General features: G+C 47.6%; 1 protein-coding gene across 1 annotated transcript in view; it reads left to right on the forward strand.

Annotated features, from left to right (window-relative positions):
• GLG1 (golgi glycoprotein 1) overlaps window positions 1-23152 on the forward strand; it is a 59825-nt gene that overhangs the window by 30842 nt on the left and 5831 nt on the right. The window contains exons 5-23 of the mRNA XM_042834719.1: window positions 2321-2524; window positions 3025-3096; window positions 5677-5860; window positions 7165-7379; window positions 10254-10375; window positions 11085-11186; window positions 13166-13319; window positions 14642-14779; window positions 15601-15687; window positions 16567-16629; window positions 17277-17390; window positions 17774-17862; window positions 18893-19010; window positions 19844-19936; window positions 20490-20627; window positions 21417-21540; window positions 21881-22023; window positions 22242-22343; window positions 22787-22894. Coding sequence (XP_042690653.1) covers window positions 2321-2524; window positions 3025-3096; window positions 5677-5860; window positions 7165-7379; window positions 10254-10375; window positions 11085-11186; window positions 13166-13319; window positions 14642-14779; window positions 15601-15687; window positions 16567-16629; window positions 17277-17390; window positions 17774-17862; window positions 18893-19010; window positions 19844-19936; window positions 20490-20627; window positions 21417-21540; window positions 21881-22023; window positions 22242-22343; window positions 22787-22894 — 2370 coding nt within the window. The remainder of the gene's footprint in view (window positions 1-2320; window positions 2525-3024; window positions 3097-5676; window positions 5861-7164; window positions 7380-10253; window positions 10376-11084; window positions 11187-13165; window positions 13320-14641; window positions 14780-15600; window positions 15688-16566; window positions 16630-17276; window positions 17391-17773; window positions 17863-18892; window positions 19011-19843; window positions 19937-20489; window positions 20628-21416; window positions 21541-21880; window positions 22024-22241; window positions 22344-22786; window positions 22895-23152) is intronic.

The following is a 23152-nucleotide window of genomic DNA, read 5'->3' on the forward strand; positions in this document are numbered from 1 at the left end:
CCGACCTTTATGCCCCCCCCTTTGCCCCCCCCTGCCCCCCTGTAGGCCCCCCCCATTGCTGTGTGTGTTTAGCAGACCTCTGCCCCTGTCAGGTGACGCAGCATCAATTACAGCATGCATTGGCCAATAATTAAAGCCTTGTAAAACCAGAGCAGCTGTAGCACGCTTCAGTGAGGTGACAAACAGATCCTGCTTGGGTTTTTCTTATGCCTTACGGATTCACAGCAGAGCTGCCATAAGCTGGCAGTCCTTCCCCGTGCTCTGTGCTGGGCTGTGTCCAGTTGGGCTGAGGTTTAGCATTAACCATAATCAAGCTTTGACAGTCAGGTTGCTTCTTTGTATCCTTAAAATGAGCAGTCAAGCTGAGGCTTCTCCAAACCTTGTTTTTAAGTCCTGCCTGTGTTCTTTCCTTGAGCAGCAGCATGGCTGCTTTCGTGTGCTTTTGAAGAAACAGTCAGGAGCTGCTTTAGCTGCATCTCAAGTGGTGACAAAAGTCAGCACAAGTGCTCAGGGCTCAGCTCTGCCTCAAGATGAACCCAGGTAAGTTTAATGCATCTCCTGAGCTGTCTCAGCTGGGCTGGGGAGTGCTCCAAGAAGGCACTCAGATGCTCAGAGGTAGGAAACAAAGGGGAGAACTGCATCTTTCAGGAGCTGATCCTGTTGATTTGCATGTACTTCTATTCATGGTAAGTCTGGTGTGTTCTAAAATTGCTCTAGTACAGGGTAGCCAGCACTGCACGGTGATCTCCAAAACCTGTTTGTAAGCTCATTGCTTATTGTGTCCCCGAAATACAGCATTCAGTATCCTGCATCTGCAAATCAGGTTTCCTTTAGGTGGTTAAAAATAAGTATCTGTTGACCACGCTGGAAGAAAGCTGGAAGCCTCTGCCCTTCCCAGCAGAAGCAGCTTGCCTTGTTCCTTCCTGCTGGCTGGCTGTGGGATGCTGCAGGTGAGCAGGGGGCACAGTGGCCTGCTGCACCTCCCAGCTGAGTGCAGCACTACCAGAGCAGCTTCCAGTGGCTGTTTTCCATAATTTCCCTTTCCCCGTTGGTAATTACTGTCCCTGTTCGACCACAGAGCTTTGGGGAATAGGGTTGGTGTTCAGTGTGGTCATGACTAAATGTCAGTTGTAAGGAAGGTGGCAGATGTACCCTATAACTAGTATTCCGCAGGTCCCTGTTAGGTCAGTCCTAAAGTGGCTGCTGAGAAATAAGCAGATTTCTTGAGAGGTGCCATCACCTGGCTGGGATGGAGGTTGGCCAGTTCCCATTCAGAGGAGAAAGCAAACAAACACCAGGGCGTTTGCTGTGTGGTTTGGGGGTTTCCTGCTTTTTAAGGAGAAAGCTACTTTTAGCCCTCTTAAACTGGGTTTTGTTTATGACTTTTGATCGGCAGATCCTGCTTGCTCTCCTGGTGTGGCAGAACTGAACCAGGAGTGTCAGCACAGAAAGCTGCGTGGTTTTGGGTGGTCCTGGTTGTGTTTATGGAGACCAGCTTATGTTAAGGAGCTTGGTTGCAGGCCTGGAGAGATCAGCTCAAGAATCATTCTTGTTTCTAGAGGAGTTGGAGCTGCTGTGAAGGTGTAGGAGTGGGATTCTCAAGCACACAGAGAATATAGCAAAAGAGGAATGGAACTTTGGTCAGCAATGAACTGCCTTGCCTGGGCCCTCACGCAGAGCGCAGCTCTCTGTATGCAGTCACCAGCTGCAGCCCCAGGCCCTGTTGGGCTCGTGGGACGGGGGTGCAGTGCTGGGACAGGGCTGCTTTGTCTCAGACTTCATCTGCTGCTGAGCACGTTCAAGATTTTAATTCCCTTTGCAGAGGGATTAGCATAGAGAAGCCTGCATTTGGTCAGAGTTCCTTTGTGGCCTGTTTAGCATCGCTAATGATCACCACCCAAAGTGAAGGCTTGTCTCAGCATGGAGAAACTTGGGTTTTTCTCTCGCTCAAGTATGTTCTTAGTGTGATGCCCCTGCTTGCCGTTGCCATGGTGCGAAGAGAGCTATGTTGGATGAAAAATAATTTGGCTGTTTTGGTAAACCGCTCCAAGCAGCGTGACTTAAGTAGTGATAATCTCATTAGGGCACATTAAAACAAACCTGGAGCACCGGAGGGGTCAGCAGCAAGGTGACCATCAGGGTGGTAATGTGTCAGGTGTGTGATAGTGCAGGTGTTCACCGGTGCCTCGTGTCAGCGTGGTGAATACTGGACTTGTGGAGTCTGTCTGTACGTGATTTTGTTGCTTAATTTCACAGAGCCGCGGGCCGCTTCCTTGTGCAAGCGCTGTGACACCAATGCTCTCTTCCTATTTCCATACAGGATGCCCACTCCCAAGGAGAGGTGGTGGCATGCCTGGAAAAAGGCCTGGTTAAAGAGGCAGAGGAGAACGATCCTCGTGTCCAGGTTTCTGATCAGTGTAAGAAGGCCATCCTTCGCGTAGCGGAACTCTCTTCAGATGATTTCCACTTGGATCGCCACCTCTACTTCGCTTGCCGAGACGACAGGGAGCGATTCTGTGAGAATGTGAGTTGTCCTCTCGCCTCCCTTCTTGCAGTAATCTATTAAAAATGAAATAGAAAACCACGTTGGGAAGGGGAATGGAACGGTAGAGTGGAGCCCAAGACTGCAACGCTGAGAACTGGCACTTTGTAGCTGTCGGTTCCCAATAAATGTGGAATTGAGTTCAGTCACCCAACAAAAAAGTATCATTTCTAGTGGGTTAATGGGCTGAATTGGCTTACGTGGTTGAGTGGGTATCAGCTGGTGTGAAAGGGAGAGGAGCTGCTCGGATGAGGAGGAGGAGGCAAAGGTAAGCGTGTTCAGTTTGTGTTGGCTCTTATCTGCTGATGTGACCGGATTTAAAAAATGCAAACTGTGGTACAGAAGCTATTGCTGTTGTTTGAAGTATTAACTTGAATATATTTCTAGTTTGAAAACGAAATCCCTTCTGGGGTAGTTTAGCCTGCTTGTTAAGCATTAGGCATCTTATCTTTAATGGCAAATGTTGCTGTTCTGCTTCACAGACTCAGGCTGGGGAAGGCCGAGTTTACAAGTGCCTCTTTAATCACAAGTTTGAAGAATCAATGAGTGAGAAGGTGGGTATCTGCCTCGCTGAGAGGAATCCTTAATGCAAAAGTCACTGGGTTGTTCATCAGTTCAAACCGCCTCATTCTTCTGCAGCACTGAGGAAAATCCATCATGAACATGGTCAGACAGCTGGCTGCTTTAACAGATGTGCTTGTGTTTCCAGCCACGTGCTGGTAGCTTGAGTTAATTGCATCCAGGTAACAGCCTTTAAAGTTGAAGGTTTTAAATACATCAAAGCTTTTGAGTGGGTAATTTGGGAAGGCAGGCTTGGTACTGGGGTGGTAGCATTGTGACTGTGGTGCAAGTAGGAGTGGCCTCATGCTGGGTGTCAGCTTGATATGTCAGAGAATGGTTTGGGTTGGAAGGGACCTTTAAGGTATCTCTTCCAACCCCCCTGCTAAAGGCAGGGACACCTCCCTTCGGAACAGATTGCTCACAGCCACATCCAGACTGGCCTTGAGTGCTTGCAGGGAGGGGGCATCCACAGCCTCACTGTTCCAGTGCCTCACCACCCCCACACTAAAGAATTTCTTATTAACGTCTAGTCTAAATCTACCCTCTTCCAGTTTAAAACCATTTATACTTTGTCCTCTCCCTACATGCCCTTATAAAAAGTCCCTCCCCAGCTTTCCTGGAGGCCCCTCCAGGTACTGGAAGGCCACTATCAAGTCCCCCTGGAGCCTTTTGTTCCTTCTCCAGACTGAAGAGCCCCAGCTCTCTCAGCCTGTCCTCGTAGGTGACATCAGTTGCTCTTCCTTTATCCACTGATGCTGTAACTCCATCACAAAGACCACTGAGTTTTGTCAGGTGTGACTTGCCCTTGGTGAAGCCGTGTCGGTTGCCACCAGTCCCCTTATCTTTATTTTCCACGTGCCTCAGTAGGGCCTGGCCTGGAGTTCCCTGGATCTTCTTTTTCCTCCCTTCTTGGCGAGGCCTTCTTGTACATCACAATGTACAGATCAGAAACAGCGTCCAGATGTCCCAGCGCAGGACAGTCTGTGCTTTGCTTTCTAAAGCCTTGAAACCAAAAATCTTGAGCAGGAAGTAGCAAGTTACATGGGAAGGACACGTGGTTGTTGCTGGCATTTTCCTTGTGCTAATCATGAGGATGTGCTTTTCAACAGCAAATAAAAGCAGTTCTGGAAAGTCTGTCCCTGAAAAGAGTTTGTTTGCAGCTGTATTAATGCAGGTGCTTTGGGAAGGTGGTAATGCCTTCAGTCACTTGAGGAGCATCGTTGTAGCAGTTGGAATTAAATGGGGTGATATCAACTGTCTGAAAGGGTACAGAGATGGGTGTCTGCAAGGCCTTCTCCAGAAGCTGTGCTGGAGGAGCACCGTGCTGAGGCCCTGGAGGGATCAGACTCATTTCCTTTCCTTTAAATGCATTAGCTGTATGAAAGCTTAGCTCCAATTAGTGAATTCAGAACTGAGGGAGTCATCCCTGAGGGCTCAAAACAAAACTTCGTTTTCTACAAACACGCTGCTGAAATGGACTGCTGTCTTTGCTCAGCCTGGTTTTGGCTGTACAGAGGCAGTGCTGTTTTTGCAGGGTCTGGTAAGCTGCCTGACCCTTGTCAGGTACAAATATAAGGTGTTGAGAAGTCAGACAAAGCCACAGCTTTGGTAGGGATGTGCTGAGGGTGCAATTTGCAGGGCACCAGCCTTGGAGATGGGGGGTTCTGTGAGGTCACACCTCTGTGCATCCACAGCTTCAAGTCTCTCTGCTCCCAAGGCCCTGGGCATGGCATGGAGCATGGAGGAGAGGATGGGATAATGTCACAGTGGGACTTCTAGGTTGTGGAGCAGGTATGGGAAGAAGGGGAGAAAAGGCAGGAAAAAAAAAAGTAATGCAACAAAGGGAAGAGAGCTGCAGGGTTTTTTCTGTTCCTTGCGTTGAGATTTGCTGCCCATTTTCTCCCCTACACATGTGGCTTTCCATCTTTTCAAGTAGTCTGAGAACTGAGAAATTAGCCCAGGGTAGTCTAAATTATCTGCTACTCTCAGATTTAACATACATGCAATTGAAACAAAAGTTAGGAAGCAGAGCAGTGTTTTTACAGGCCCTTTTTGGAGTGGATCCTCAAGGGAATGGGTTTGGCCCTAGCACGTCCTTGTGAGTTTCTATGGCTAGAAGTTCACAGACCCTGAGGATACCCCACTTGGATGGCAGTAGGGACATCAGGTGTGTACCAGTGCTGCCATCTGATTGCTGTGCTGCAGAACAAACCCGCAGCACACGCTGTCTGCAGATGTGATGGGGAGGAGTTGCTTCTTGAGGGCATGGGGTGAGCGTGCCCCAGCACTGGGATAAATGTCAGCAACTCATCTTAGGTGCTGAGGATGAGTCATGCTCAGCCATCCCCCTCCACGAAAGCTGATGAACGTGCAGTTCTCTGCAGTCTGCTTTTGAAACCTTTGGTCTGTTGACCTCAGTGTGGATTGTTAGCTGTATCACTTCTGTAGGAAAAGACAAATTTAACCACTGTCCAGCTCGAGAACCTCGGGCTTCATTTAAAGCACTTCTAACAGCAGATCCAGCTCTGCCATGAGCTTGTGGAAGCTAATTGCCATCCTGGTGTCTCCTGCAGTGCCGTGACGCGCTGACGACGCGCCAGAAGCTGATTGCCCAGGACTACAAAGTCAGCTACTCGCTGGCCAAGTCCTGTAAGAGCGACCTGAAGAAATACCGCTGCAACGTGGAGAACCTGCCCCGCTCCCGGGAAGCCAGGCTCTCCTACCTGCTGATGTGCCTGGAGTCTGCTGTGCACAGAGGTACGTGGGCTTCATTGGAGAGGTACGACTTGCTCGGCTGCTGACTTCAAGTTTCTGTTGGACATTTGAGCCAGAGCGTATTTATGGTCACCTTTTCCAGGTAACCTTCGGTCTGACTTCGTTTCAAAGGCTGCTTTTCTCCTCGTGGTGCTTCTGTCTGTCAGTGGTGTTTTGAAGATTAGAATAGCTGAAACAACCTCTGACACTGACTGTTGTTTAGGCAAGGAGTTCAAAATGCAAAATAGCAAATCCCACTTGGACCGCTGATGTGTAATTACAGATCCTTCTATTCGCTGTTATCCAAACAGCCTTTTTTCCTCCTTTGTAGTAAACATTAACAATGCTAGTTTAACACACAGAATAGGTAACTTGTTTATTTGATGGAGATGTTCTCTCAGTCCTGTGCCTCTTGTAAGTTATGTTCTTCCTCTCCGCTTCAGTAGCTGGAGTAAATGTCTTAACAAAAGCTAGGTAATAGGTGCAGGAGCTATCTGGAATGAAGCTAAGTGTGAGAACATTCTTTTTATGCACTGAGGTCAGCATTGAGCTGGGGAAGTCTTAACACCACTGACTCCACTGCAGGTGTGAGAGAGCCCTGTGCAGCAGGACTATGTTGAAGGTTCCCTGTGAAACTGCCATAATGCATCAAGTGGGCATGCTGTGTCCTCTGCATCTGCTCTGAGGAACTGTTTTTCCCCTTGGCGTTCAGCTGGTGGCTTATGATTCAGCAGCAGGTCTGCATGCTGCAGTGCCTCTGGCAGAGAGGGAAGAACTGCTGTAAGGCTGCAAGCAATCTGTGCATTTGTGACTCGGAATAACTTGTCAGTTCTGATTGATGTGGAAATGTGTGCCGCTCTGGGAAGAGTTTTCTTCCTTACCCTGCAGTAGGGCAGGTGCTTTCCTGAATGACTGCTCTGGGGTTGTTGACTTCTGCTTTCACAGCAGACAGGTTCTGCAGCGTGGCTCACACTTGAAGCATGGCTTAGGAGGAGCACTCTATTGCACACAGCTCCATGGACTTGTGTGATATTGCCTGTAAGCCAGTGTTGCAGCGTAGGACCTCCAGTGCATGGGGTGTTGTAGATGGATGAATAGGTTTGGAGGGGCACAGAACAAAATCCATCGCGTTCCTTTTGACTTCCAAACAATCCATCTATATGGGATTACAGAAGAGCTTATAGCAGACATAAGCATCTTAAAAGATAGATTTCTATGCTGCGCTTTGGTCCCTGTTCTTTCAAACTCAAATCAAGAATCCTGGCCAAGAAACATTAGCACTGAACCACAGTCTCCTCTTGTCCTAGGTCGGCAGGTGAGCAGCGAGTGCCAGGGAGAGATGCTGGACTACCGACGCATGCTCATGGAAGACTTCTCACTGAGCCCAGAAATCATCCTGAGCTGCCGTGGGGAGATTGAGCACCACTGCTCCGGGCTGCACCGCAAGGGCCGCACGCTGCACTGCCTGATGAAAGTCGTGCGTGGAGAGAAGGGCAACGTGGGGCCCAACTGCCAGCAGGCGGTGAGACGCTCTTCTGTCTCTGCAATCCTGAGCTGCTGGGTTGGTAGAGCTCTGGCAGGCAGCGATTTGTCTGCTGATGTTCTGCATGGCCACAGAGATTGTGCTGCAGGCAATCCAGCTCTGCCGGGCACCGCTGAGTGCTGGAGGCAGTTGTGTAATTTCCGTGGGATGAAGTATCACTTGCTGTCTCACAGCACGCTTGTAATGCTTTCTTATTTTTTTGCCCCTCAGAAAATACATTTTGAGTTGCGTTGCTCTGGATTTTGTATTTGAACTCCAGCAGTTCTTGAGTCCTGGATCCTTGTCCTGGATGTAAGATGTAGGGAAGCTTTTTAAGTTTTAGGATCATGGTATCACTAAGGTTGGAAAAGAGCTCTCAAATCCCCAAGCCCAACCCCAGCCCACCCCCACCGTGCCCACTGCCCACATCCCTCAGTGCCACATCCCCACAGCTCTGGGACACCTCCAGGGACGGGGAATCCCCCCATCCCTGGGCAGCTGTGCCACTGCATCACTGCTCTTGGGGAGCAGAAATTGTTCCTAATATCCAACCTGATCCTCCCCTGGTGCGACATAAGGCCATCACCACTCATCCTTGTTCTAAAGCATCCCTTCTCTTCTCTGTTCCTTTCGTGCTCTAACCCTGGAAGTGCACCAGAATCATCTCCATGCAGGCTGCCACTTCTTCTGTTGTTGCCATTTTGCTCAGCTTGAGTGATGGACGTGGCAGTTCAGGGACAGGCACAGCGTGCTGCTGCATGGCAGTGTGGCTGCAGCCACCAAAACAAAGGATCGTTCCTCTCCAAAATACCTTTTTGAAATGAGGTTGATTCTTTTGCCTTTTTCAAACTTTAATTTTGGCCCAGATGCGTCCTGTTTGAAAGCAGTTATTTAATGCTTGTTCTAGCTCATTAGTGCTGCTTCATGTGATATTATGTTTTTAATACTTAATCCTGTTTTTAATGGCCCTTCAGCCGATGTATGTGAGATGAGCCTGGAAAAGTGACATCGATGCAAAGCTGCTGAAGGAGTGCTACTGCTGATGCAGGAATTTGGGGAGATACGTGTCCTTGACCTCCTGCAGTACATGGAACCTCTGTAGTCCATTTTCACTGTAAATGTAGCTTAAAACCCGGGGTCAGGATGTTGCAATTCTGCCTATGTTCTCATAAAATGATAGGAGGTTTCCATATTTTTTGGGGAAAAACAATGTGGAAATCTAATGGTATTTTTTTTTCCTAGTTCTCTTAAAATTAGACCTCAGCTCTTGTATCTGTACAGTCAGTTAATGCAGCAGCGGGGCTTGGTAGTGACTCCCCCTGAAGTTCAGCCGTGTGTTCTGGTCTCTGCCAGTGACAACATGAGCAAATTGAATGCCGACTTTATAAAATACGATTTAGTTTTGATTTATTGCGTTGAAATGAGCTTCCTGCTTTTACTTTTTTTCTGCTTAATCTCGTAAGGAAGAGAAAGCAGTCCCGGGTCTGTCTGTAGATATTGGCAGAGTGAAAACCTTGTCCCAGTGCTTTCGGTAGTGTCATTAGGAGCACTGATAATGCAATTTAATTCTTTCATAGAATCATTAGGGTTGGAAGCGACCAATCCCCAGGGCCAACCCCAGCTCAACCCACTGTGCCCATTGACTTTCAGTGCTGCATCCCCATGGGTCTTGGACACCTCCAGGGATGGGGGCTCTGTGGCCTGCCCTTTGCAGCAGCTCTTGTGCAAGGAGGTTACGCAGAAGGTTGCCTGTGAATGAGGATGCTGGGATGGGTCCCTAAAAAAAGAGTAAAACCAGTGCTGCCCATCAACAAGGTACTGTCAGTAATGTGTGGTAGGAAGAAGACATTTAAACATGGGAAGATCCAAGAAGGGCTGAATTCAGGCTGACATTCCTGATTAAGGAGTGAAAGGTCTTGGCCTCTGACATAATGAATGTTTTAGCACCCATGCCCAGGCCTCTTACACCTGATAGCACCAAAAACACCGAGGCAGCAGGAAGATGCTTTCCTGTGTAGTGCTCTGACCAGTGTGCTTAATCTGCCTGTAAGCAAATGTCAGCTTGGAGGGCTTATTCACCCATTCATCCTCAAGGGAGTAATTCCCATGATCATACATGATCCTGCTCTGTGTAACACCTGGCACAGTGATCCCAGCTGCCTGCATCCCCAGGCTGAGGCTGGGCATAATTAGCTTCAGCCCAGGAAATGCCTTGTTCCTCCCAGGCTCTGTCTTCTTGATCATTAAGCTACCTACTGGATAAATAGCCCTAGCTTTCATTTTCTCTGGTTCTCTGATGCTTTTTCTCCCCCTGTGCTTTGTGATGCTAGGGCTGGTGCCCCCTATAAGAGTGCAGGCTGGTGTTTAGGTGCAAGCTTTGAAGGATGGAGGATAAAATTGTGAGCATGCTTTTGATTTAGCTGGGCTGAGGACTGGTGACAAGAATCATTAAGTAAGTGTCAAGGTGGTCGCAGCGCAGCTCATTTGATATTGGTGTGCAGTTGCATTCTAAGCAAGCTCCTTTTTTTGCTCCCAGTTTGTCACCTACAAACATTTGCCTGTAGAACAGCAACATAAGGAGCTCTGGGGCTGTTTAGTCTCTGGTGTGAAACACGTGGGGCTGAGTATGACCTAGAGTGTGGAAGGCTGCCTCTTCCCCGCTACCAGTGGGTGGAGTAGTGCGTTTGAGTTCCCACCTCTCCCTCCAGCAAATGCTTCCCAAATTCATGTTTGGAGGCTTAAGGAGGACCCCTGCAGAGGGACTGCAGCATGGGGCAGCAGATGACGCTTTGTCCTGTGTTTCAGTGGGGCTCCTGGATCTTCTCCATGTGTGTATGTGTATGTTTAGTTTTCTCTATGATTTCTTTCTTCCAGCTCCAAACACTGATCCAAGAGACGGACCCCGGTGCCGATTATCGCATTGACAGAGCCCTGAATGAGGCCTGTGAATCCGTCATACAGACTGCCTGCAAGCACATACGGTCTGGGGATCCCATGTAGGTGCCTCTCTCTTCCTGCTGGGTTATAACAAGCCTTGAAAGGGCTGCTTAACCAAGCAAGCCTGTGCTGCACAGACTGACATCTCCTGTGTCTTCAGGTCTGATGTACTGTCTCCTGAGCTAGGCTTTGCATTAAATATTCCTTCTGATTTCATCATGTCTCAGATTGGCTGAGATAATTAAAAGGGTGGAATTGGAGGGCATAAATATGGTGTGTTGATGTTTGTCCTCTTTGTGAAAGAGAAGAAAGATAATCTTTGCTGTGTTAGAATGGCTTAGGTACAGTTTGTTGGGAAGCCTGATTTGGCAGCGCTGACTGTTAGAAGGAGGCCCAGTCTCTTCCTTACTGCAATGGCGATGCTCAGTCATAGCTTGGAGCAGTGATGGAGCACCTGGTGGGAAGGCAGGGCCAACCCAGGGGAGTTCTGGTGCGAGCAGTGCACCTGAGTGACTGAAAGGGGTAGAGCCAGGATCCACCTCTTCCCAGCCCTCATTTTAGGGTTGGCAGTGAGGTGAGGGCATCTCTAGCTGGAGATCCCTGCCTGCCTGAGGCCTTCCAAAGGTAAACAGCTCTTTTCCTTCATTTCTGCATTCATGGCTGTTGCATTTGGGCTCATTCTCATTTCATTGTAGCCAAAGACTTTGCCACTCTGCTATTATCATCGCATTATAGCATTACACTTACCTTTTCTCCTTCTGGTTTCAGGATTCTGTCCTGCCTGATGGAGCACCTGTATACAGAGAAGATGGTGGAGGACTGTGAGCATCGGCTCCTGGAGCTCCAGTATTTCATCTCTCGTGACTGGAAGTGAGTACTGTAAAACAAGGTTTATCCTCACTTGATGCTTGTGTTTAGTGTCTGTATGCGTTAGTAACTCCTTGCCAGACTTGCATAGCCTTGCTCAGAGGAAGGAGAACTGCCAAACATTCCAGATATGGGGGGCCTTTGTGCCCATCTAGAACAGGAGAAGCAGCAGCATGTTAGAACAGCAGTTTGCTGTTTTTAACTTAAATCAGGTGTTCACATAAAAAGAATGATACAACCCGAAGAGGATTCTCTAGCTTTGAGCTCTGAAATTCAATGCATCTTTATTTAAAAGAACTTTCTCTGGCCACCATGAAGCTGAAGGTCACTTTCTGTATAGATGGCAGCCAGTTTTATCTGCTGTGAGCCTACAGAAAGGGAGTTATGAGAACAGAGTGTTAAGATCAACAAACAGCTGCTGTGGTGGGAGGTTCCCTGCTCCTCTTTCTGCCTTGCTTTGTGTCCCCTGGGTGTGATGGCTGCCTGTGGAGCGATGTAATTCCCTCTGGAGCACAACTTTACCTGTTTCTTCATGAAAACATGGCAGTGCTTTGTTTGAAACATCTGCAGAGCCTGTTGTGCCTGGGTGGGTTGAGGTGACTGGGAGTGAGGTGTACGTTAAGGCCAAGGTGACTGGGAGTGAGGTATGCATTCGTTAAACACAAAAGCTGAGGAAAGAATAAATGCTTGGCTTTCCTTGATTGGGAGGTGAAGGAGTTGAATTCACCAGGTGGAACTGCTGCAGGAAATGGGCCTCAGTTGCTGCAAAGGGTACCTAAATGGGATTTACCTAAATGGGATTTACCTAAATGGGATGTTAAGAAAATCTGACACCCAGCTGTACCTGTGGGCAGCATTGCCAGCAGTTAAAAGCTGATAAGCACTGTGAATTTTCTCCATCCAAAATGCACAAGGTTTTGTGGACCGTAGAATTTATGGCTTTTTGCTTGCTATTGACCTTGATGGCTGCCTCCATAGATAGATAGGAATACTTAATTTTTTTCCTGTTTTTCCCATCATTGCTGGTTCTCGTGCTTCTGCCACATTTCCAGCAGATAATTTATTGAGTCAAACAGGAGAAAGAAGGGAAGTGGAGTATTTACATTTTCCTGGGAGTAAAGATAATTCTAATTCCTCTTGTAGGCAGAGCATCATTGGCTCCCCTTTCTCATTTACCCACTGAAGCTGGCTCAGATAAACTGTTTTATTCCATGTCTAATATAGATGTACAGTAAGAAAACCATCATGTTTTTATTCTACTGTATTGTTTTGTGTAATTTGGTCCAGCGATGTAACTTGATGTTTGCCTTCTGAAGTGCTGGAAGAATCTGGAGCTCCCCTTTTGGAAAGCTGGGCCTCTCTCTCCCTTAACCTTAATGTCATTAGGCACTGTCTTCAGAAATCTGCTCATGCAGTCCTCTCATGTGCAAAAGTAAAGGATGCTGAGTCTTCAGTTTGCTCAACTCCACAGCAGAGAATTAACTGAACTCAGGTGCTTATGAAACTGGTTTCAAAATTGGATTGGATTGGATGGGCAGCCCTGGGAGCAGATCTGGGGGTTGGTGGCCGTGCCTGTGGCAGCGGGTTGGAACTTGGTGGTCCCTGGGGTCCCTTCCAACCCAAGCCATTCTATGATTGAGTATGAAGCATGTATGAGATGGGTATGGGCCTGCTTTTGTGCTGCTGCAGCACATCAAGGAGACGATTGCTTTTCTCGTGTTCTTTGGCTGGCATGCTGTGGGAGAGAACAGGAGGTGCTTCAGGAAGCACAGAGGGTTTGATCTGTAATTAAAGGCCTTTCTGCAGGATTAGGGAATTGATTCTAACAGGAGCGACCGGCGTTCTGCTGTTCAGACGGTGATGTTCCAGCCTTTGAAACTCGTAATGGATTTTTTTCCCCCTCGAAAGCATTTTGGAATACACCACCACAGGTTTGAGCGTGGAGGAAATAGCAGCGTGAGTGATGCTCTCTGTGTCTGCAGGTTGGATGTGGTCCTGTACCGAAAGTGCCAGGGCGACGCCTCCCGCCTCTGCCATACCCATGGCTGGAATGAGACCAGTGAGCTGATGCCCCCTGGGGCTGTGTTCTCCTGTTTGTACAGGCATGCCTACCGCACAGAGGAGCAGGGACGGAGGGTGAGTGCTGGCGTGCAGCTTGCTGCTGCTCCACCTGACGTGTGCTGGCCGTGGCGTGCTGCAAGAACTCCCAAATCCTTGTTGGAAGGATTTAGCTTAGGTGTTGCACCAGGTCAGGTGTCCAGCTCCTTGAGCGTGCCCTGTGGGGCTGTGTTCCTGTTCTGAGAAGGCAGAATGACCGTGTGAAGATGTGACGATTGCCCACTCCCTGCATGTATCCGTGCAGATGCAGGGCAAGTCCTCCTTCTGCTCTTTCCAGAGTGCAGTGTGATTCCTAGCAGATAGCTAGCGTAGCTACAGAACTGGTTTCATGCTGAAGGGCTTTCTGAGCCTAGCTGTGTTAAGCTGTTTCTAATTGAATTTTGAATTGAATGCAGCTTTGGATTATAGTCCCTTAAATTCTTCCTATTGATGCAAAACGCGCTTTCAGTTCTTTGGAGCATGCTCTGCTGGTCGACGTACTTTTGCTGCCTCTAGAGAAGACAGTAGGGATCTGACTTGCTGCCCTGCAGTCTGAAGATGTGCCATAAATCACATCTGTTGGGTTCAGAGGTGCTTTTTTCAATTTTGCTGCCCTCTTGTGCCTCTGTTGAGGCATTCCTTTGATGTCAGCTGGGTGCTCGCATCCTATTCTGCCACTGTGCTGTACACAGCTCCTCTGAGCCGGTGGGATTACACAGCAGGTTGGCTTAAAAAGGAATTTTGCAGTTGGATGTACGAGGTCTGTTGTGGCAGAGGCCAGCTGTTGACTGGCAGTGTCATCTCTCTTTTAGGAATATCTTCTTTAAATGCCATTGCTCACTGTGCTGAGTGGAGACTTTCTAATTCCATTTTTGTGTTAGGACAGGCCAAAAAAAAATCAATAGCCGCTCTGCCTCTAATATCGAAGAGAGAAAAGGCTTTTAACTCTTTATTTATTCATTAGAAGATGGGCTGGGGAGCAGCTGTCATTTTCAAAGTTCATGTTAAAATCAAACTTATCAGAGGTTGCATCCATGCTTTTTTTGCAGCGCTGGGTAGGCGCTCTGGGAGGGAAGTGTGTGAAGTTTTAAGCTCCAAACAGCACACTGCAGTTCTGCCAAGCACGGTACCAATACCCCTTGGTTTCCTACATTTGGTCTCTTCCTCAGCCTTGATGAATGTCAGCTCTGCTGTGCTGCAGCAGGCGCTGCTGGAAAGAATTTGTAGCTGGGCTTTGTTGCCTCATTCTGGGCTTCTGGGTTTGGTTTTGAACCATCCTTTCTTCCCTGTGGGCTTGGAGTGATGCAGCACGCAGTCAGAGAGCCAAAACGTGCGCTGAGTGCTCTGTGCCCTCTTTGCAGCTATCACGGGAGTGCAGAGCAGAGGTGCAGCGGATCCTCCACCAGCGTGCCATGGATGTGAAGCTGGACCCAGCCCTGCAGGACAAGTGCATGATCGACCTGGGGAAGTGGTGCAGTGAGAAAACAGAGACGGGGCAGGTACTGTACACCAAGCAACCCTGCTCTGTTTGCAAAGCTGGATGGGTGGGAAGGGCACAAAAGGGGGAAATGCAGGAACTTTGCGTGGCTGGTTATCTCTTTAGAGCCAAGAGTGTATTAAAAATGCATGCAGCTTGAAATGGAATCTACCCTAGCCTGGGGCTGAGTCCCATGAAGAAGCTTTGCGCTGTGGGTTCAAACACGAGTGGAACAAAATGAGGCCAGGGGATAGTTAACAAAAAGAACTTTATAGAAGCAACCCCGCCCTGACTCTTATTTGTAATATTTTATTACAAGCTTGACATTTCCCACATAAACTTTATCCTATTCCCATCTGGCAAATACTGACATACTTCCTGTGTTTATACAGAGCTGAGCTAACATCTGCTGCTCTTTTAACTAAGTTTCAACAAATACTTTCATGTTAAATTGTTCTGCCCTAGCATGGCTGGAGGGAAGGAGCCATTCAGCAGCAGATGCCATAGAGCATAGGCCTTTGTCTTCCTGTCACAGATGGGTAATTAACCCCTCATTGAGGTTATTCCACGGGCACTTGAAATGTGGTATTCCAGAAGTGAAAATGCATCACACAGCTTTTGAGAACAAATGATAACATTTTAGACCAATATTCTTAACCATTACTAGGTGCATACATCACCCCCCCCCTCCCCCCCATAAAAACAAAGCAAAGCAACTCAAACAGCATTACAGGAGCTTCATGGCTACCAAAGGAAGGGTAGCTTCCTGTGAGTTGCAATATCTCAGGCCTGGATTGCGGTCTAGGATGCTCAGACCTTATGGTGAAACATCTATTTTGATAGGAACTGGAATGTCTCCAGGACCATCTTGATGACTTGGTGTCTGATTGCAGAGACATAGTGGGAAACTTGACTGAGCTGGAGTCTGAGGTGAGCATTTCCCAGCGTGGGATGAAGGGAAGAGCAGTGGGGTTAAATGTGCCATTTTGACAGTACTTCTTTTTTAATAAAAGTGTGGTGCAGGAACGCAGTGTGGGGTTAAGCATAGAAAAGCACTGCTGTCCTTTTTACCCCATATGTTGTTAGTTTTCTTGGGGAGCCCTTGAGGAAGAGAACTGAGCAACAGGTAAGGTTGCAAGCAGGAGAAATGCCATCAGCAGACCAAAAGGGCTTAAGGTAAAGAAGCTTTGCATAAGTAGCTCACCTTTACTACAAGTCAAAATACGTTCAGGGATCTTGGTTTCTTATTCTGCTTGCAAGTAATTTTGAGTACCATATTGCAGCTTCCCTCTGGGCCCCAAATAGCTTGCAAGCATTAACTGCCATGCAGGACATTCAGTTTTCCAGTGATGCCAGCAGCTCTGCTTGTTTCATGAAGCTGCATGTTTGAATATCTTGCCCCAAACTGTTTCCTGTACCTCTTAGTCAATGTTTTGCCCTAAGGGGATGCTTCCTTGCAGTGGTTACAAAGTGCTTTGCTCAGAAATATCATTAATCTTTAACTCCTGCTGAAGTGCGGGATGCTTTCTAGTGCTGAGTATCCAATCTGGAGGAGAGTGGCTGAATTATCCAAGCAGTGAGTTGCTACCTGTGGAGGCCAGGCTGTTCCCTTAAGCTGGAAGGCTTGTCTTACATTTACTGCATTGTTGGGGCCGTAGCATTCCCATAACCAAAGGGTGAAGCTTTGGATTGCATCTGAACAAAGCCTTCTAAACTGCTCTGAGTTGAACCCATACCAGGTTTTTTTCAGAGCCTTTTTTTTTTCTGGGCTGCATACAGTGAAAGTGAAACCTGGTGTGTTTTCTGCAGGACATTCAAATCGAAGCCTTGCTGATGAGAGCATGCGAGCCCATTATCCAGACCTTCTGTCACGTGAGTACTCAGCACCAGTGTCCTCGGGAAGGAGCATTGTGGGAAAGGTCAGATCTTAATATTCTTGCTGTGCTTTCTGCATTTCAAAGGTAAAAGCAGAAATAAGCAGTTGCCAAAAGTGCTCAGTGGAAAAAACCAACCCCCCTCCAACAAGGCTTCGTAGCTCTGCATGGTACTCTGCATAGTAGCACAAAAACTGGAGTTGGAAGATTAACATTGCCCTGTAATTGGGAGTTACTTTTCCCAGTTGATTGGACGTGAAACTGTTTTCCTTCCTCCTGCCTTGAGCAGTGTGCTGAGCCATTCCTCTGTGTGCAGCTGCTCACGTTGCTGAAATAGCTTCCTCCATTGCTCCAGGACTGAGTAATTAAAGAGCAGTGAGAGCACCTGACTTAGTAACTCACGTGAGCATTGCATCCCTGTGTTATGTCCTGAGTTTAAAGCTGCATATGTCTGGGATGATTCTTCTCTGAGCTGTGTCTCTTAATGCCCCTCTTAATGTGGTCAGTGTGTGGGAGCCTGTGCTCACAGAAGAGACGTGTAAATCGCCTTGCTCTCAGTTACTTCTGGGTGCAGGGGGCTAAAGGAGCGCGAAAACCCTGTCTTGTAAGGGTAGCTCATTTTTAAGCCTTTTGTCTGTCCTGCAGGAGGTTGCAGATAACCAGATTGATTCCGGGGACCTGATGGAGTGTTTAATACAGAACAAACACCAGAAGGAAATGAACGAGAAATGTGCAATTGGAGTTACTCATTTCCAGCTGGTAAGCAGTGCTTTTCTATGCTATCAGTGGGAACTGGTTGCATTTGAGGGTGTTGGCAGGAATTAGCTAATTATGATACCCTTTCCTTTTTTTAAGATTGATTTCCAACTGTATTGAGGTTGCCTTTGTGAATTCAGAGAGTTGTGTTTGTGTGCCTGGTCACAGGCAGTCACTTCTGGAACGGTTTCTTCTCCAGACTTCCTCCCCCTGGCATGTGATGGGGGGTCCTTGCTTCTTCAAAGGGGCAGCATCCCTGTGACATCCATGAGGATACGTTGTGGCCAGAAGCATTTGCTGACTGCTTCACTTGAGCTTTCTTCCAGGCAACACGCACCATTTTTCTCCAGGTGACCAAAATCTCTCATTTCTTTTCGTTCCTGCAGGTTCAAATGAAAGACTTCAGGTTCTCCTACAAGTTCAAAATGGCCTGCAAGGAGGATGTGCTGAAACTTTGCCCCAACATCAAAAAAAAGTACGTAGCGCCAAACCAGGCAGCATCCTAACTGTATGAACGTGTCAGAGAGTTGTGTGCAGAGTATTTCAGGATGTAACAGAAAGCATGGGCTTCCTCTGAAGGCTGACTTCTCTGTGGTGTTGCTGGTTTGTTCATTTCAGTGGGAAGCTTTTAGTGTCCTTCTCCAAGACCTAAATTACACTTAAAGTCAATCCTGTTCATGGGTGGCAATAGTACTGCTTGCAGTGTATGATACGAATGCCCTTCTCCTGATACAAAAGGGTTGCTTGCAGTGCTGCATAGGTGATAGAATCATAGGATGACCTGGGTTGCAAAGGAGCACAGTGCTCATCTCTTTTCAACCCCCTGCTGTGTGCAGGTCACCAACCAGCAGCCCAGGCTGCCCAGAGCCACATCCAGCCTGGCCTTGAATGCCTGCAGGGATGGGGCATCCACAGCCTCCTTGGGCAACCTGTGCCAGTGCCTCACCACCCTCTGAGGGAAAATCTTCCTCCTGATATCCAACCTGAACCTCCCCTGTCTCAGTTTAAAACCATTCCCCTTGTCCTATCACTGTCCACCCTCACAAACAGCCATTCCCCCTCCTGTTTATCTGTTCCCTTCAAGCACTGGAAGGCCACCATGAGGTCTCCCTGAAACCTTCTCTTTTCCAAGCCAAACAAGCCCAGTTCCCTCAACCTTTCCTCACAGGAGAGCTGCTCCAGCCCTCTGATCATCATATAGAGATATATACCTTTGTGTATTTCTGAGGTTTAGTGGTTACAGTTTGTCTTTTCTGACATGCTCATCGACTTTAAGAGCACAGGTTTTGCTGGCCAGTAGCTTTGTAGGGATGTTCAGAATATTACTGTACCTGTTGGTTTAGATTGCCATTAGATATCACCAGTTTTAGGGGCTTGAATTGCAATCCCATGACTCGGAGCTGTGCCACTAGACGCTTCAGGATGCTGTTATGTGTAGATCCTTGGGGTTGTGGCTGATCAGAGCAGAGGATACGTGGGTTAAAAACCTTCCTTCTGTTCTGCAGGGTGGATGTAGTGATCTGTCTGAGCACAACGGTGCGCAATGACACTCTGCAGGACGCCAAGGAGCACAGGGTGTCTCTGAAGTGCCGCAAGCAGCTGCGTGTGGAGGAGCTAGAAATGGTAAACGTGTGAAACTCGTGGTCTGCCTGCTCTTCTGGCAAGGTCTTTCAGTCCCAACTTCCTATTTTGTGCACCCTGGAACAAAATGAAGCTCGTTTGTATGGTGTGTCTCACTTATGGTTTCCACTATTCTTACAACGCCGGGCTCGATTGACCTTTGCAATGAAAAATAACGACTGTCTGCTTCAGTGCCTTCCTTCAGTGTAGGCTTGTGAAGGCTGAGAAAACTAAGTGGTCATTGGAATTTCAGCTAGAAGTGATGATGATGAGTGTTCAGCAGCGTGCTGCACGTGCCTGTGTCCTTACAAGTCCTCTTGGAGCAAGTATGAGCTTCATTTTACAGACTGAGGAGAGGAGAACAGATGAGCTGCCTTGAATCCAGCTGCTCTAAACTGCTGTGTGTATAACTGGGGGTAGCATGCAAGGCCACCTCTGAGCTTTCTGCTGCAGTACTGACAGCAGCACGCTCTTTGTTTGGGCACTGCTAACAGCAGGAAGCTCCATTTGCATCCTGTAGATCGCCCAGCAGATGGATGGCTGCTGGGTGGTCCTCACTGTTCACCTGATCTTTTAGCTGGCTCAGGCCTTTGTGTCAGTGCCCTTCTAGGAGGAGCCTGGGAAACAACTGCTTACCTCTAGCGTTGTGTTTTAAACAAAAACACCCCGCAGTCACCATACAGAACTGATACCCTGCATGGATTTGCAAAGTTTAGTTCCTGTTGACGTTTCTTACCCCCATTGAATCAAAGCTATGACCTCCCTTTGTAAGCAGATGGCTCTGTCTGAACTGTATTAGTCCCTGTTAAAAGTTTGTGCTGGAATCTCTCCTGCAGACGGAGGACATCAGACTCGAACCAGAACTCTATGAGGCTTGTAAAAGTGACATCAAGAATTACTGCCAGAACGTTCCCTATGGCAATGCTCAGGTAATGGATCACCTGAATAATTTATTATTTAATTTAGCTTCAGAAACTTTTTTTTTTTTTTTTTTTTAGATCATTTTTAACTCTCCCTGCAGGTTTAGGTTTTCATTTTGATATTACTGAAATCTTCTGTTGCTATTTTGAAGCATTGTATTTTTTTTCTGCCAGTTCCCAAGCGTTTAATACTGCATGAACGCATTGCTGTGAGCGTGCAAAATTAGCATGATGGTGCTGATATAAAGCTATTAGCTGCTGGTGACTGCAGATGTTGCTGAAGGTTTTGTAGGTATAATCTGCAGGATGAGGTTTGGGGTTTTGGGGCAGGTCCAGGTCGCCTTTGTTGCATTACATTTGTTTGTGGGAAAAGATGAGCTTGAAGCAAGTGGTGGAAATAAGCACTGGTAACGATTTGTCTGATAAAATCTAGGCACCATAAACGTACTTGTGCTGATGGGTGAAGATGGTGAGCCAGCAGGGGGGCACAGAGGTGGATTGGAGCAGCAGAGGGCGGAATCATGCCAACAGCAAGCCTGACCTGGTTGTAATTGTGTTGTAGATCATAGAATGCCTGAAAGAAATCAAGAAGCAGCTGAGTACCCGGTGCCACCAGAAGGTGTTCAAGCTGCAGGAGACAGAGATGATGGATCCAGAGCTGGACTACACACTGATGAGGGTCTGCAAGCAGATGATCAAGGTGACGGGTGTTTGCTGATTCCAGAGGGTGAGGTTTGGACATGGAAGTGCTTCGAGCTGGTTTTGGACTTTTGGACAGTTTTGGACTTCCCATAGGCTTCTTAGAAAATGTCTGTGTTGTTTCAAAGTGTGACTGCTTCCATGCAGGTAGTCAGATTCTCAACTCAGAATCAGGTTTCTTCAGGGTTCTTCCCTTCTAACTTACTCTGAGTATCAGATCAAAGCCTGCACAGCGGTAGATTTGTCTTCAAGTGCCAGCAGAACAGAGGAGGAAGTCTGTGAGGCTTCCCACGGGGCTCATACCGTCGCTCCCCTTGCTGTATATTGCACTGTCCTTTAAGCAAGGTGGAGAAGCTGAGGTTACAGAGAGGAGTGGCATCTTCAGCTCGCTGCTGGTGCACGTAGACTTACATCAGCCTGATAAGCAGGCAGAAATTATGCAGAAACCTGCTTGCTTAAAATCAGAAATGCTGCCTTAAAGGACCCATCTTGCAAATGCACTTACTGTCACTTGTGAAAGAAAATAAAAGCAGAAGTCTCTTAGTGCTACCAATGCAAGCTGAAGGCTGGCACCAAGTCAGGAGTCTACAGCTTGGTGCTCACCCCATAAGCACAGGTCTTTGTGCCCATGGGCAGCTGAGAGACTGGCACTATTCTTAATAGGAAATAGTGGGGTTAGGGAGCATGGGGTTCTCTGCACCTCTGGGCTGGGTGTGTGGTTGTTCTCTTCCACGAGTCTCCATGTTTTCACATCACCAGTGATAAAACCTGCACCTTTTTGTTTTTACAGCGTTTTTGTCCAGAAGCAGACTCAAAAAACATGTTGCAGTGTTTGAAACAAAACAAGAACAGTGAAGTGATGGATCCGAAGTGCAAGCAAATGATAACCAAGCGCCAGATCACACAGAACACAGGTATTCCCTCCTGAATAAAGACCTTAAGAACTGTCTGCTTGAGCCAGTGAGTGATCTGCGTGGCTGGGACAAAACTGACCTGGTTTCTTACACAGCTGTCAGTGCACATAACTTTCTTCTGCCCAGTTCTTGAGGGCCAGCACGCAGAGCTGCTTCACTCCCAAAGCACCGCTCACCTGGTTACAGTTATTAGTGGAAAACTCTTATTTTGTTCCTCAAAATTTAATGTATGGGGAAAAACTGTGACTTGGGAAGTCTCTGTCAGATCTCTTGGAGCGTTACGTGCTGCAGTGTGAGGAGGTGGGTGCTCTAATGATGTTCTGTGATCTTTCCTGGTTAGATTACCGCCTAAACCCGGTGCTGAGGAAGGCCTGCAAAGCAGACATACCGAAATTCTGCCAGAATATCCTGAATAGAGCCAAGGATGACACAGAGTTAGAGGGGCAAGTCATCTCCTGCCTGAAGCTGAAGTACGCAGACCAGGTGAGCAGCGCTGAGGCTGTGCTGGGTTGTGCTGAGCAACTCTCACTGAATGACAAATTAAATTGCACTCAGTTTCTTCAGTGCACCTAATATATACACAGAAATGGGGTTTTATGCTCCTGCACAGCAGGTAGGGAGTACACAGGTTAAGATGCAAGGGGATTGATTTATGAGAATGGAGGTGATTGAGTGGGTTAATGACTTTCTCCGCTCAATAGCGTCTCTCTCCAGACTGCGAGGACCAAATTCGAGTGATAATCCAGGAATCAGCTCTTGATTATCGACTGGACCCCCAGCTTCAGATGCACTGCTCTGAAGAGGTAGGAGAAGCAGCTCTGCATTTGCTTATTCCGAATGAAAACCCCATTCATGTCTCATGAAGTCCCTTCTCAATCAGTGCTTGTGACTGTGAAAGAAATACTGCTTTCTTTTTGTCCTTCTGATCTTGTCAAGCTTAACTGGAATACAATCAGATTTGAGCTTTCACTCTTAACAGCCTGAACAAGCCACATCTCAAGTGTTGCTTGTGTTTCTGTGCTATTTTTCCCCCCTGCCTTCCTCTCAGTACAGCAACGTGGACTTCTTGCTGTTGGGTTCTGAAGGTTATGCTTTATTGAGTGCATCACATCTGGCACAGGTTTCTGGGTGGGAAAGTAACCTGTGTTCTCTAACTGAACCCTCTCATGAACTGATGTATTGAGATATCAAAGGCACAGTCATTGTCATTAACCACTGATTCATTAAAATGCCTTCTTTGCAATAGATTTCCAGCTTGTGTGCTGAAGAAGCAGCAGCTCAGGAGCAGACTGGGCAGGTGGAAGAATGCCTGAAAGTGAACCTGCTGAAAATAAAAACCGAAATGTGCAAGAAGGTAAAGGAGATGTGCTGGATGAGCTCTGAAAGGCATCTCATCCCTGCACTAGTTAGGGTTCTTAAGTACTTTTGTAGATCCCAACCCAGGCCATGTTATAGCCAGCATGGAGGCTTTGCATGTTAGAGCAGTGTGGTTATTTCAGTCGAGGTAACTGTGCTTACCCTCATAAAGCAGAACATTTAATCTAGCCTCAAACAGCCTAAATTCGTACCTTTATCCAGTGGTGGTGTTGTTTGGCATGATGCTGGGTTGGAA

The sequence above is a fragment of the Centrocercus urophasianus genome, unplaced genomic scaffold (genome assembly GCF_019232065.1).
Source record: "Centrocercus urophasianus isolate 14NV4802_14NV808 unplaced genomic scaffold, USGS_Curo_1.0 seq_49, whole genome shotgun sequence".
Classification (NCBI taxonomy): domain Eukaryota; kingdom Metazoa; phylum Chordata; class Aves; order Galliformes; family Phasianidae; genus Centrocercus; species Centrocercus urophasianus.